Here is a 14,884-nt window from a genome sequence, read left to right on the forward strand (position 1 = left end):
TAGAAATGATTAAAACTTTCATCCAATTTGACTCATTGTAAAAAAAAATGTGACTTTTTTTTTAAATCTTTTTTGAATTATTTACGATATTTTTCATGAATTAAAAAAATATATTTTCTACAAAAAGTGGTGAGAAAACAAATTAACTTTTATTTTTATATAAAATAATTATATCCCAATTTCGCATGATAATATTTTCATTATTTTCTTTTTCAACTTAAAGGTTTTACCATTAAACAATCACATACCATTGTTTATTATCAAATCTCAAGATCATCGACTTCCAAATTTGTTTTTCACTTATTTTATATTATCTTCACTCATTTTATATCTCTTCTCTCTTGATCTCCCAAATTTTTTTAAACAAGAGCATTGGTAACATAATTAAGTAAGAGAGTATGTGCTTTGTATTATAAAGATTTATTTTAACTGTAATATTAATCATACAAAAATTAGTATGTTCTTCATTTAAAATTTGTTCTATGTTATTCTATAAAAAAAAAAAATTAAAATATTTAATAAATGTGTAGAAGAATTCAAGTGTTCATGATTTGATTTAAAAATTAAATGTTTGATAAATCATAACAAAAATAGTGATTTTTAGCGATCCATATTCAGCGGCAGCCAAAATAGGCGTAATAGGCGTCACCATAGAACACAACCTACGCCAAAAAAAAAAAAAAAAAAGGAAATTTCGAAAAAAACTGTCTCTCTCCCTCTCCCTGTATTAACAGATTTTGTACCACTCACTCACTCACTCTCTCTCTCTCTCTCTCTCTCTCTCTCTCTTTATCAAGTTCAACACAGCTCCTCAACATCTAGGGTTTCGATGTTAATGGAGGAAAATTTTCAATCTAATAAGTCTCTCTCTCTCTCTCTCTCTCTCTCTCTCTCTCTCTGTATCACCTCTTCACATTTTCTGGAGTTTTGAGAATTGAAGTCGCCAATTTCCTAGTTCTTTGATCGATAGAGGGGACGTCGAAGGAGCTATTTCTCTTCTCAAATCTGTAATTTCAAAGCTCGAAACCCTAAATTCATCTCCTTTAGATCTCCAATTGGCCTCAACTCTCCTCTCAAGGTTTCTCTCTAAAATCTGACGAACTTTGAGCTCGCTCTCAATCAAACAAAGATCTCAATCAAATCAACCAATTCACCCTCCTTTAAGTTTAGGCTTTCTTACTTTCTTCTTCTTCTTCATTTGTTTTTTTTTTAATTTTAATAATGTTAGTTTGAATTTCAGGGATTGGGAGATCGTAAAGAAGGTAGATTCGGTGAAAAATGAGGTTTCGACTTCTGATACTTCAGTTTGCGATGCCTCTGTTTCGTGTGATGATGGTGATTTCTCTTGGTTTAATTTCATGTCTTTTGTTTTTTATTTCTTCTTTTTATTGATCTCTAGTTCTTTCGATTGATGAACTTCGATAATATACTTTTGTATGAAAATTCTTATTGTTGTTTCAGGATTTTGATTTTTTTGGTGGAAATTTTACTTTGTGATTGCTAGACTCATTCGATAATCCTTGTTATAAATGTGTGTGTGTGTGTGTGTGTAAGCTAGACTTGAACCCATAACACAAAAATGCATTGTAGTATGTCAACCAAACCAAGCCATGGGTCCAAAGCCTTCCTGCGGAAGCAAGTCAGACCATTAACAAAGTAAGAAGATAGTAAGCCTCCCTGTATGGAGATGCATTGGATTAAGTTGGTTTTGGGATGATGTAATGCTTCTATAAGCATTTTGGAAATAATTGTGTTAGGCTGGGGTGTGATCTTAGTGAGAACTTACCCTGTCAGTTTGAACATGATGTATACTCATGTAGTAAGTTGTTCTCAGATAGAGATGTGCATTGGATTAAGTTGGTTTTGGGATGATATGTAACGGGTTTGTCAGCATTTTGGGGATAATGTTGTTAGGTTGGGTAATGCAGTGACAACTTTCCATGTCAGTTTGAACATGGAGGGCACTCAGGTTTTGTGGGGTCCGACTTTGAAGCGACCAGGCTGCTTCAAAGAGAGGATTCTACTGAACTTTTGAAGTGAGGGATGAGTGCTTAAAAGCTTTTTCCGATTTTGTGTGTCGGCTCTATAATTAGATGTTCACCTGTTTGATGTTTCACACATGAGGTATACATGTGGTTCATATCATAAAGGACTCAACAGACAACAATACAAGTTGACTTTCTTTATTAGAGTATACTATAAAATCATTTTCATAAACATTTTCATTAATAGGATACATAAACATTTTCATTAATAGGATACATATTAGATCAGAGTATACTAAAAAATCATATCAGGATTGATATGGACCCATTTCGATATCTAATCAAATCCAATGGACCAAATACTCCAATCCATATCCACCATGATCTCTACAACTGGTTCTCACCATCAACTCATTCAATGGATCCCTGATTTCTGTGAGCACGTACGGAAAAAAAATTCCAATCAAATTGCCTACGTCGTCAATGGAGGAGAGGTAGATCGGGTATTTTTTGTTTGTAAAATTTTTCATCATAGTCTTTCACAGTCTCTAGTGCGTGCCATGTCAAGTCTAATACGGGTAGTTTTGTAAATTAAAGATGCAATTCAGTACGGGATCCTGTGATTGGTGGATCCTGGATTCTGTGAGAGATTGGGCTGATATCGTGAGTAGCGGATCCTCTCTAGTGCGTTTTCCTTGTAACTCCCTGTAGTGCTTTTTAATTGGTAGTGATAGAAATCTTGAAAATAAAATCAGACAACTTAGTATTGTATGGATCATAGTGTAGATCAGATTTGAAAAACAAATAGAATTCTTTGAGTCCGATGAAGGCTTTGAACATGGACAGTCTTTTAACGAAACAGATTCTGTGACTAAGTGACATGGCTATCCTTCAATTGTCTAATATCACTACTGGGTACTGCAAGGAAAACTCACTCAGAGGATCCGCTCTCGATATCGTGGTATGCATGAAACCATATATGCTTTTCACTCGTATCTTGAAGAAAACATCCATGATTCCGTGTGTTGTGTAATTTGTTGTGTAATCAGTTGGGGGTATGTTGACTTGCTGGGTGCAAGGGGTAATGTCTCTTGCCGAGCAAGGCAAACAAGTTTTCTCTACTCTGCATAAATTGGCAAAAAAATTTAACTGCAAAGCCAATGTCCGCGTGAGTCAAAGACAAGTAATAGAGAGCACCAAAAATACTCCACTATTCAGAGCCATCAAAACGTGGAATTTCAGAATGTCGGGACAAAGAGTGTTTACAAGTGATGGGGTAGTGACATGTTTAGTACCATCCATTTTAGATCGTATATAAGCAAGTCATGAATGTACTTGGATTGAGATAGGTGTAGATTGTCACCAGACTTTGTAATTTCAACACAAAGTATCCCGACTCTCAAAATCAAATGAAGATGAAGAGAATAGAATTTCTGATAACATTTAGTGGGTGGGGCATTGATGTTTTTACAGCCCTTTAGTTGTTTTTAACATAATAACTTGTGCTAATATACAAATTCATCATGCCATGTTAGAACAATACAAGCATTTATTGTTCTGTTTCCATATTTTTTTCGGAATCTTAGATGTAGGCTCATGCTCATATCATCTTCATGTTCATTTTGTTTGTACACCCAACACCATCACATGTACCGGTTTTTTGTTGTTATAAGGTAAGCTATCTGTTATGAAGCTCTAATGTTTATTTGAATAATGAATTCAAATGCATAAGTGGTTCTGATGCAACATCAATTGATGGATGGATAAGAACACTAAATGAGAAAACCCATGTGATACTTTATGAGGTGTAGGTCCCTAAGCTTAATTGGCCAATTGTGCCTCCTCACCACCTACTACTCCTTTTGAATGGATTGGCAACATAACATTTCCTCACTCTATATATACATACACACATACTAGATCTGCCTTCCAACTCCAAATCTTCACTCACATCCTCCACACTGTTAAAGCTTTCTTTTCTTCCCCTATAAAGCCCATCTAAGAAAGAGTACTAACCAAGCTAATAAATAGCAAAGCCATTGGGAATGTGACTTTTGTCATCTTGATGTTGAGAAGATGTGAATTATGGAGCAAGAAGGTAGAGTTGAATAGGGGATAGTGAGTACTGATCAGATGACGAGACTAAATTATTATTATTTCAGCTCATTCCATTATTTAGAGGAGTGCATAATAACAGTGAGGCTAAATTTGTAAATAGCTACTGACTGCTATTTTGTTACTCATCCTGTATTTACTTGTGTTCCAGAATAAGTGACTTGTATCTCCACCTCTTGTCAAGGCTCTACAAAAACACAAGTCTTTCTAACACAATTGTATTATGTTGCAGGAGGAAATAACAAGGCAGTACAGATTTGTGCAGGTATGATATCCATCAACTAAAATTTTATTCTGTTCTACCCTGACCCCAATATAAGAAGCCATATATATCTTTTGTATATTTCTAAAAAGTTTATTAAAAACAAGGCTTTCTTTCATGAAGAAGTCAGATAAATAGAATTTAAAAAAAAAAAAAATTTATTACACAAAGTGGATTAGATTTACTTTTGAAATAAAATTATTTTTAACTAGTCCCTCTACATTAAGGTTTTAATGAAAATAAGAGGTGCAGTGGATTAGATCTATTAAACTCAGTGATGAGAAAAAGCGGACGGGCGGTCAGAACCTGATGCCGTATTAACAGATTACTCATACAAGTTCCATTGACAACTTTTCTTGCAAGGTCTTTGGTTTTTATTTATAATTTTAATTAATTATGAACAATTGAATCTTTGTGTGTTTAATTTAATTATTTGAGTTTTTAGTGGTAATATATTATCAATGTAAACAGTTGTTTTAGTGATCCTCTATAGAAGATAAAGATAAAATTTATTAGTTTGGTTTTTATTTGATCATTAGTAACATTAAAGTCCGTTACAGTAGCTCTCTGTTGTGATTCTTCTGCTATGATGAAGTAGCTAATTTATATGTCTGGACATCTGAGATTTGTCTATGATTTGATATGCTTCTCCTGAGCAGAGCCATACTTAGCCTTTTTTTTTTTTTCTTTTAGTTCCTTTATTACATTTGTTTTTTCTTATTTACTTCTTGTTCTGTAGTATTAACTTCTCAGTCTAGCAACATCAACACAATATATATATATTTTTCATCTTAGGCCCTGCTTGGTACCATTCAAAACATTTGTAATGCAAATGATTTGCAGTACTTTTTGGGCTGCAAACTACTTACTGAAATTTATCAAGGGTTTAAGAGGTTCATGCAACAAAAAAAAGGCAATGTAGGGAGTGGGCATTGTAGGCAATGTAGGGAGTGGAGGTAATGCAGAATTAGACAAAGAAGGCAATTGGGTGCTTGGCAATTGTAGCAAGGTTAGCTTGGGCAATGTTGGAATAGTAGGCAAAGTTGGTAACGTGGGCTTAGGGAGAGTGGGCACAACAGGCATGGTTGGTATGGGGGGTGGCGCTGGCTGCCTCAGGAGTGTCCAAGGTTGGTGAATTAGTCTTCATATGCAGTTTGTGCTAGCAAGAAAGGTCTTAAAAGTTATGGGGTTTAGTTAGTTCACCATCCCAACAATATTCTTTCCCTAAATCGTCAAATAGTTGTATTTAGGTAACTAGTTGAGTAGTGTAAGTGGGTGAGCCGTATCTAAACACTAAGTTAGATAAGCTATTGCAGGAGACCTGCTCTGACTCATGTGAGAATGCTGAACCAAGATTTTGGACTCAATATAAAGTGTGAGGATTCGAACATATAAGATATTATCAAATAAGAAAACAGAAATCAACATATGAGATCAAGGTTTGAGTGTAGCTAAAGAAGGTGGAGTTGGATTGATTAAAATCCCATAAATATCTCTCAAACCCTTTTTTTATACATAGATACAATCTCAATCTATAGAATTATTTTGTGGTAGTTGAGTCTCTCTTTCTCTTCTCTTGTGTCAAGTGTCCAATAAAGACTCCTGTGGTGTGGTGTCCAATAGGGACATGATTTTAAAGAGCTACAGTCCATGAAATTTATGTCGCAAAAGTGTTGCTTGAATTCCTATTGGAATTCGAGTAATACTAGGAAGAACGAGATGCTGTCCAGTATGTATTTGCTCTACATACTTCATTTTCCTTTTAGGATGCCGGCCTAGAAATATGTGTTCGTGGTGTTGGCCTAGGACCAACTCCTAGCAAATTATTTGTATCATATTCTGAAAATTCTTCTTGCGATTCTGCTAAGGTACATAGGTTAAAGAAGAAACTAGAGTCTTTGGAGCAACAATAGATTGTGAGAGATGCTGAGGTGGAGAGACTCAAGGAATTGATCATTACTTTAATGAGAAAGGTAAATTCTCACCGATAATAGAATATGTTGTGTTTTAAAATATTTTATTAATAAATAAATATTTATTGATATGACTAATTTGATTAATGTATATGAATTGTAGGTTGATGAGCAGCACAATCAACCCGACAATGATCAGTGTCCACAACAACAACTATGATAGATTGTTTTTGTTTTTTGAGTGATAAATATGGATTTATAAGCATCAAACATGAATTTATAAGTATTGACTCTTAATTCAATCGACTTATTATTTTGTAATACTTGTCTCTTAACTAATTTGATTTACTAAGTAATTGTGTTTAATTGACAGGTTGTATAAAAATAGGTATTTAATTACAAATAATTTTAAAATAAAGAAATTAAAAATAAAAATAAAAATCTTATTAGCGGTGGCCATTACCGCCACTATAAGCATTCAAAATTGTATTTATAGCTATGGTAAAAAACTAATTAGCAGCGGTTTGTTATCACCACCATAGATCTCACTCATATTTATAGTGACGGTAATACACTACTAGAGGCGGGTTCTTACTGGACTCACTTATATCTATAGCGACGGTAATACAATGATTAGCAGCGGTTTTTGACCGTCACTATAGGGCTCACTCATATCTATAGCAACGGTCATAAAATGATTAGCGACGATTTTTGACCACCACTATAGGGCTCATATCTATGGCGACGGTAATATAATGATTAGCGGCGGTTTTTGACCGCCACTATAGGTCCCCATATGGGCCTTACCGACTCCACCTATAGTGGCATTACATGTGGCCATCACTATTAATAATAACAGCAGTTTTTGGTATTTGCGACGGTTTTTTACCCCCGCTAAATACCTAAAATTTTGTAATGAATATAGTGTCAAATATTCTTAATCTCCAAAAAGATAAGTTCTATGTTTGATAGTAATTTAGTAAAATGAAATATAAAAATAATATCTTAAAAAGATTATGAAGTTCTTTAAATATGTAGATATAAGTATTATGAAAAAAATTAATATATATACCACAAATTTTTGAATGTTTTTTATAGTATTGAAGTTGAATAGAATCTGAATCATTCTCGTATTGCACAATTGTCGTTTTTCGATGTTTTGATCGAATATTTAAAAGAATTGCTAAAAATATATTTAGAGTCGTACTCCAATTAATTGCGTAATACCGTACATTAAATTGCTAACCATGTTCTTCGTTTTCCGATGTTTTACCTTCCATTGTTATCTTAATTTAAGACTCATACAGTAGGGGCATTTCAGTAATATTAACTTAATCTTCAAGATCTTTTAAATCTTGCAAACTGGAGTACTGGACCAAACTTTAATCAGTAGAAAAACTAGATTTTACTTCTTTATTTTTCCTGCCGACAATTTAATAGGTAAAAAACTAAATCTTGCTAACTATCCTTTCTAGTAAAGTTTGCTTAAAGCAGACTCTCTCTCTCTCTCTCTCTCTCTCTCTCTGCGTTTACTTCGTATAAGAGTCTTCGCGTTCAAACTGTGTGGTTAGGCTTAAACAAGGAAAAAGGCTTCTTTGGGGTGTTGTTTGTTAGGGTTTCAAGATGTCTGCTAGTAGAAGAGGCACTGATCAGCCGCCGCAGAGGCGGATCATGCAGACTCAAACTGCTGGAAATCTTGGAGGGTCTTCGATCTTCGATAGTCAGGTTGTACCATCGTCGCTTGTTGAGATTGCTCCGATTCTTCGTGTTGCAAACGAAGTCGAATCCAAAAACCCTAGAGTTGCTTTTCTCTGTAAGTTATTCTCACTGGTTCGCTTTAAGTTGGTATGGCAATATAATTTCTCCAAATTATATTTTCATGTTTGGAATTAAGAGTGTAAATAAACAAAACCCACGGACCAGATTGAATATTTGTCAAATTGGTCCAACCATGGTCAGACCCTCGAAGCAATTCGGTTGGACCGATGTATATTTACTAAAATCTCAAAAATAGGAAAAATTCCTTTATTTATATGCATAGAAGTGTGAGAGCAATGCTTTTAGAAAATGATAAATTAGGCATTAAAGCGCAGGTTATAAGCCATAAAAGGAATAAATAGCCATAAGAATTGTGGAAATGAAAATAAGTAACATTCCACATTTCCACTACTAGTAAATGCAATTTGGGCGTTCGCGAGTGGAAAACAATGATATATATGGAAATGAGAATGCTAATTTCACACTAACTACATATTTCTTAATGTGTAAAAGACTTGCATAATAAACAGATTATTAAGTATTATATTTGTGCATTATTATATTTTTATTGTATGAATGAACACTAATATATTCAACTAATTATAACATGAATGATTATATTTGCGTGCTTATATGAATTTATTAATATGCTTAGAACTTTTCAAAATAAGATGATATAGATACCTAACTAATTCTAACACACTTGACTCTTATACTAATAATTGAATATTATGTGTACTAATTTTACTCCATTGTATAAATAATTTATAAGTTTTGTTATTTTTACAAAATTTATCAATATTTTTTCAGGAAATAATATATCAACCGAAGTTTATCCCTGATCAAAATATTTCCACTGAAATCTTGCCAATTTATACATAAAATTTGATTGTTTTGGTCATAATTCATTTTCATGAAACATTTCGCTAAAAGGATAATGGTTTTGACCAAAATATATATAAAAGGTATCTGTTGGTTAAATTTTGTGTTGGGCCTTGTGGAAATAGAAATATTTTGGTATATATATTGGACTATGTCGAAGTTTAATACTATGCTATTAACTAACATGTGGGCATGTAAACATAAAAAATAAAAATAAAAATTGAGAGTTAATATTAAACAATTTGATTTCATCACGCATGAATAAACAACGTGGTATACTCTAACTTTGCAACACTTCCAACCTTTACCTCCTTCCAAAAGTTTTAAACCAAATTTGGTCTAAAGTTTTGTATAGTAATAGTGTTATTGATGAATTTAGATGATAGGATATCTTATGGTATCTATTCTATACCCATAATAGTGAATATACATAATTTATTGTTATATCTCTGTAAGGAAATCCTCAATTGTAAAGGATAGGGTTTGCAGCCTGTGATAAATGCTAATCAATCTCTTGCAATATGGAAAGAAAAAAAATGGAAGTGTCACACTAGAGTTCATGTGGTGCAGGAATCCGACACATGTCAATAAAAGTTATAACCTTTTACATGAACAGTTCCTACCAAGAAAAATACAACGATTATTAACATTGGGGGTAACGTAAACATAGAACAAATTGAGATTTTACTATAAAAACAGTTCTATATGTAAAAAAAAATTTGGGTTAAACAGTTATATTTCTTTATGCATGTATAAACAGCTAGGTGCAACTAGGTGTATTCTAGGTTTAAGATCTTTTTTTGATGCAATGTTTTGATCAAGAGAAAAATCGAAATAGTATCAACCTAAACATTCCGAAACATTCTTGAAATGCTCAATGTTCTGGGTCATTGCTTCGTTCCTCTCTCATCCCAAAAGAAGTGTGCTGCACGAAATTTTGAACCATGGGTGTATAATGTCTGCAAGACTTCCAACCTTATACCTCTTCCCAAAAGTTTTAACTATGGTTGAGATAAAGTTTTAAATAATAAAAATGATATGGGGCGATTATGATGGGTTTGTATTTTTTGTATTGTATACCTATAAAAATAATATATATAATGTATTGTTATATATATTTTTGTGATAGATTATTTATTGTTATGCTTATGAATGCTGGTGTTGGGAATAGGTCGGTTCTACGCATTTCAGAAAGCTCACAAGTTAGACCCTACATGTAGTGGACAAGTTCGTCAATTTAAGGCTGCACTTTTGCGACGTCTAGAAAAAGTAAACATTATGTTTCCTTCTATGTATTACTAGATATGACTGCGTCTAATTTTCATAATTTAGATATTTGCTTGCATATCATGTACTGTTATTGAGTTACTTTTAATGTTTTGCCAAACAATATCTTTATATGGTTTCATCTTTAGTTAATTTAATGGAAAAAAAGGTGGATCATTTTTGTCATTTTCTATCACTACATAAATTAAAGAAATTCATTGTATTCTTTTATTTATTTCATGCCACTGTGTGATTACCTCCATTGTACGTGGTGACTTCTAAATGGTCTTCTTGATTGGTTATTGTTGGGGTTCTTATTTTTATGTTCATATGTATTGTGTTGGGCCTAGAACTTATGTTTATGCTCTATGAATGTGAAATATACATCCATAGAGGAGGCCAAACCTAAGTCTCTCTCTCTCTCTCTCTCTCTCTCTCTCTCTCTCTCTCTCTCTCTCTCTCTCTCTCATCTACTCTCTCTCTCTCTCTTCTCTTCTCTAACCTTAGAACTATATTCTTCACATAGTATCGGAGCACATCTAATCCTAGTTCTAATTTTTATATACATATATATCGATAAGCAAGGGCTATTGGAGCCTAGGGCCTTAAAAAAAATTCAAGTTAAGTCCTCTAACAATACCGCATGGTACCGTAATAGTGGATGTTGTGGCGACATAATGGACATATTGGAGGGGATACGACGTGGCCAATACAGGTGGCAATTAAGCAACATTTGCCTAACAACGTAACAAACCAAAAGTCCAATCGCATGAGGTCTGTTCGACGAAGCTTCCTGACCGTTAAGAGGGAGCATGTGAGGACAGTTGTATGTACGATCATGCAGAGACAGTTAAGGGGTAGACTTATGAAAAGGCAACATGTGGAGATAATCGAGATGGTTCAAATGAGAGTGAGTAGGACCAATACTGCAATGCCAATTCTACTTTTAGACAGATTGTGTCGATGTGGAGGTGAAGGCTAGATCTTTGGATTGCCAGTTGGCATCTTTGGATTGATGGAGATAATTATAAAAGAGGAAAGGAAGGATGTGACAAGGAAATAAACCTTATCCCACTTCTAGTCACCAACAAAATCTAATGCTCATGAATCTCTGAAATTTTTCTTTAATGGATATTAAGAGGAGAAGGTGTTTCCACAATGTCTCAATCTTACCATTAAGACAATAGATAACATATCGAGAAGCTTAACTCACCTCCAATCTAGAGAAACCTTGTGACAAGAGATAATTTTAATACCTCTAAGATCTCCTGCAATTCAATTGATGGGATATCAGTGAAAGACAAACCATTGCTACCTGCAAACTGAAATCTCCCTTGATAATCATTTCCTATAAACCCGAGGGCCCCACTCTCATTCAATAAGGATCTATCAGTGTTCAGTTTGATATAATCTTCTTTTGGACACTCCCATTTGACAACCTGTTGGTCAAATATCTTTAAAACTGGATGACAGCCCCAACGTTGAAAATGATCTCTCAAAATCATTATTTACTTCATCCCCTCACACCTAGCCTGTATGTCGGCTTGAATAATCTGAAGAATGCTAGTGATTTGGTAGAATAATAGGGTTAGGGAAGGAGCACCCCTTGCATGAGGTTCTTATATTCATAATTGGGTTAATCTTTTATTGTTGAAAATCATCCAATATTTTAGAGTTTATATATATATATGGGTCCCGTTCAATGGCAAACATTTTGGCAAAACATTTTTCAAAACATGGGTTAGAGGTTTTGGAATGGGCTGATTTTTGGTGAGGATGACCTCTACGGTGAGGAGATCATCCTCACCAAAAATCAACCCATTCCAAAACTTCTAGCCCCAGTTTACAAGTTGAAAAATCGTGAACCGTCCATTTTTTGTAAACCATTTTTGATGGGGTTAGAAGTTTTGGAATGTGCTGATTTTTGGTGATGATGATCTCCTCACCGTAGAGATCATCCTCACCAAAAATCAGCTCATTCCAAAACTTCTAACCCATGTTTTGAAAAATGTGTTTGCCATTGAACGCTACCCTATATATATATATATATATATAGGATTAGGATCCGTATACTCATAAAGCTACAACGTGTTTTGTTTTATATGGGCAAAAATGTTTGGAATGGGCTGATTTTTTGTGAGGATGATCTCTATAGTGAGGAGATCATCCTTGCCAAAAATCAGCCTATTATGAAATTTCTAGTCCCATGTTTACAAGTTGAAAAATTTTAGACCATCCAATTTTTGTAAATCACTTTTGATGGGGTTAGAAGTTTTGGAATGGGATGATTTTTTGCAAGGATGATCCCCTCACCATAGAGATCATCCTCATAAAAAATCAGCTTATTCCGAATCTTTTTAACCATATAAGACAAAAATGATGTAGCTTTATGTGTCTATGGAACCCGACCCATATATATATATGAGATCTTCTCTATGATGCATGATAGGGTTGCAACTCAGGCAAATTGAGTCAGGTGGGGGATCAAATTGTGCCCAACCCACACTTGGCAAACACCTACCCGTGCCCAACCCAGCTGATTGGTACCCAGCTGATATTTAAAATTATTTTTAAATTGTTACAACATTAATTCAGGTTTGGGCAATCCAATGTGTATGCCCGAACCCAACCCAATTTCATTTTGTCAAATTTTTTTTGCCCGAACCTACCTAATTGTGCCCAAACCCAACCCAAGGTCGGGTTGAACCCATCAAGTTCGGATTCACCTGCCTGAGTTGCAGCCCTAATGCTCAAGTGCTTTGTATGCTGCTAGTTTTTTTAGTAGTTTTTTTCTTTTTGCTGCTTTGTTGGGTGACCTTGGCCGCATTCCTATTTTCTATTAATAAATTTTCTCTCTTAAAAAAGAAAATGCCCGAGGATCCCTATGAGAGAACTGTGACATATATGGCCTTAGATGAAGAAAACTGCTTGATGCACAATCCCACGCTATGGGTTATATAATTATAAACTGCAACTTATGACACAATCATCTGATTCATCTGAATTTAACTATGGTTTGTGCCTCAGTCATTGAGCATTAAGAATGCTGGAAGGTGTTTAAAGCACTTTCCTAGAAGTAATGAACAAATCAAATGCTGTGCACCAGCAGATGAACATGTTACCTTTTGGTGGTCAACATTTGTACCGTGATGCATAGATTTTAGACCACAGATTGATGCTTTAGGTTCAAGTGTGCTCAACACCATAACCCTTTTGTCACTGAGGAAATTATTATTCCTTAGTTGGTTGAGGTTAAGTAGCAGCTATCCCGTTGCATCACACGGTAGTAAAAGTTGGTGTGGCAATAGAAGCTCTCTAATTACTACTACATTCTAATATTTGTTGATTAAAATTATTTCTTTGCCTGCTTATTGTCAATAACTTGTTTGATTGAATGATTAACTTCTGTTGCGTGTAGGTAGATTAAGTGATGTAATTGCCTTGGCAAGACACATGAATGTGACTTCACTAAATTCTCCTTTACCAATTCTCAGGATAATGATCCAACCTTAATGGGAAGAGTAAAAAAGAGTGACGCACTTGAAATGCAGGGTTTCTATCAAAATTACTACCAAAACTACATCCAAGAATTGCAGAATGCTGCTGATAGAGCAGATCGGTGAGATTTCCTGAGAAAAATTAGTGTAAATTTTGTTACTTTTTTTGCTTGAAAAAAATTTGTCTCCAGTATGCAATGTTGGATGTGATAGCTATTTCTGTATGTCCATTCAGCGCACAACTTAACACCTCTCAAACCGCTAATGTCCTTCTTGAGGTTTTAAAGGCTGTCAACCTGACACCGGATATTGAAGTTGATCATGAGGTGAAGCAACAATTTCTTGTTTGTGATTTTAAATTGTTAAATTTTTCGGATTGAATGAGTTTGTCTTTTCTATTTTTTATTTTTATAAAATGATGATTGCCCTATTATGCAGATTTTGGAAACTCGTAACAAGGTTGCTTAATTTGTCTTAGAATATTCTTCGGTATCCTGAGGTCTATGTCCCACCTGTTTCATTTGTCTTACATTTGCATTAGTTTTGATTGTCTCCTCATGTTTCTTGGTTGTTTATTTCACATTTCCAGATCCAGGCTGTTGTATATGCACTTCATAACACCAGGGGCCTTCCGTGGCCCACAGGGTACAAGAAGAAATTAGACGAAGACATTCTTGATATCATGCTTTAATTTCAGTTGAACTCCTTTATGTTATTTTAGTATATTTTGATTTTTTTTTTGGGATGAATCATAAAATCTATTAAGAAGAATCTATAAACAACTGATTTTGATAAATTGAGTGCTTGCATATGCTACCATCTTCACATAATGTGAAAAAAACCCAAATTTGACGGCCTTAGGCTGTCAAATTTCATAAAATTCGACGGATCAAGAGGTCGAATTGGCGTCGAATTTTTCATTGTCAAATTTTTTTTGTCAACGGGCCAAATCTGTCAAATTAATAAAGGATAAGAGAAATTCAACAGCTCTAAGCCGTCAAATCTGGGAACATCAAGAATTTCAACAGTCCTAAGCCGTCAAAATTCGGTTTCTAAAATTCGTGGGCCTTGGGCCGTCAATTTTTTTTGTAGAATTTTCCAATTTTCACGTAGTGTCAAGGGATTTCCTCTTTCAACTGATATGATTTTGGTGGACAATTATAACCATTTAAAGATATAAACCAATTGATTTGATTTTTGAAATAA

General features: G+C 34.2%; 1 protein-coding gene and 1 long non-coding RNA gene across 3 annotated transcripts; both read left to right on the forward strand.

The window, feature by feature from the left end:
• Nucleotides 1–678: 678 nt before the first annotated feature.
• Nucleotides 679–6,598, forward strand: LOC147396797 (uncharacterized). The gene is made up of 5 exons (XR_015181005.1): nucleotides 679–1,078; nucleotides 1,241–1,335; nucleotides 4,333–4,365; nucleotides 6,231–6,335; nucleotides 6,439–6,598. It is a non-coding gene; the product is annotated as an uncharacterized LOC147396797 (long non-coding RNA).
• Nucleotides 6,599–7,687: 1,089 nt separating this feature from the next.
• On the forward strand, nucleotides 7,688–14,474 carry LOC147396798 (callose synthase 3-like). Of its 2 annotated transcripts, XM_086452609.1 has the most exons (6): nucleotides 7,693–8,088; nucleotides 10,087–10,184; nucleotides 13,676–13,800; nucleotides 13,914–14,004; nucleotides 14,117–14,177; nucleotides 14,268–14,474. In XM_086452609.1, exons 1-5 carry the CDS (start codon nucleotides 7,899–7,901, stop codon nucleotides 14,144–14,146), a joined length of 534 nt encoding a protein of 177 aa, XP_086308735.1. In that variant the 5' UTR covers nucleotides 7,693–7,898; the 3' UTR covers nucleotides 14,147–14,177; nucleotides 14,268–14,474. The 2 variants fall into 2 exon arrangements, with proteins under 2 accessions (XP_086308734.1, XP_086308735.1); XM_086452608.1 differs by lacking the exon at nucleotides 14,117–14,177 and having other exon boundaries at nucleotides 7,688–8,088.
• The last annotated feature ends 410 nt before the right edge of the window (nucleotides 14,475–14,884 follow it).

The sequence above is a fragment of the Akebia trifoliata genome, chromosome 8 (genome assembly GCF_017979445.1).
Source record: "Akebia trifoliata isolate Shusen 1 chromosome 8, ASM1797944v1, whole genome shotgun sequence".
NCBI classification, from domain to species: domain Eukaryota; kingdom Viridiplantae; phylum Streptophyta; class Magnoliopsida; order Ranunculales; family Lardizabalaceae; genus Akebia; species Akebia trifoliata.

Excerpts from the sequence above, each read along its gene's own strand:
- LOC147396798 (XM_086452608.1), top strand. The coding sequence starts at position 7,899 with ATGTCTGCTAGTAGAAGAGGCACTGATCAGCCGCCGCAGAGGCGGATC. Across the intron at positions 8,089-10,086 it reads CCCTAGAGTTGCTTTTCTCT|GTCGGTTCTACGCATTTCAG; the intron begins GTAAGTTATTCT and ends TGTTGGGAATAG. Across the intron at positions 13,801-13,913 it reads GCTGCTGATAGAGCAGATCG|CGCACAACTTAACACCTCTC; the intron begins GTGAGATTTCCT and ends ATGTCCATTCAG.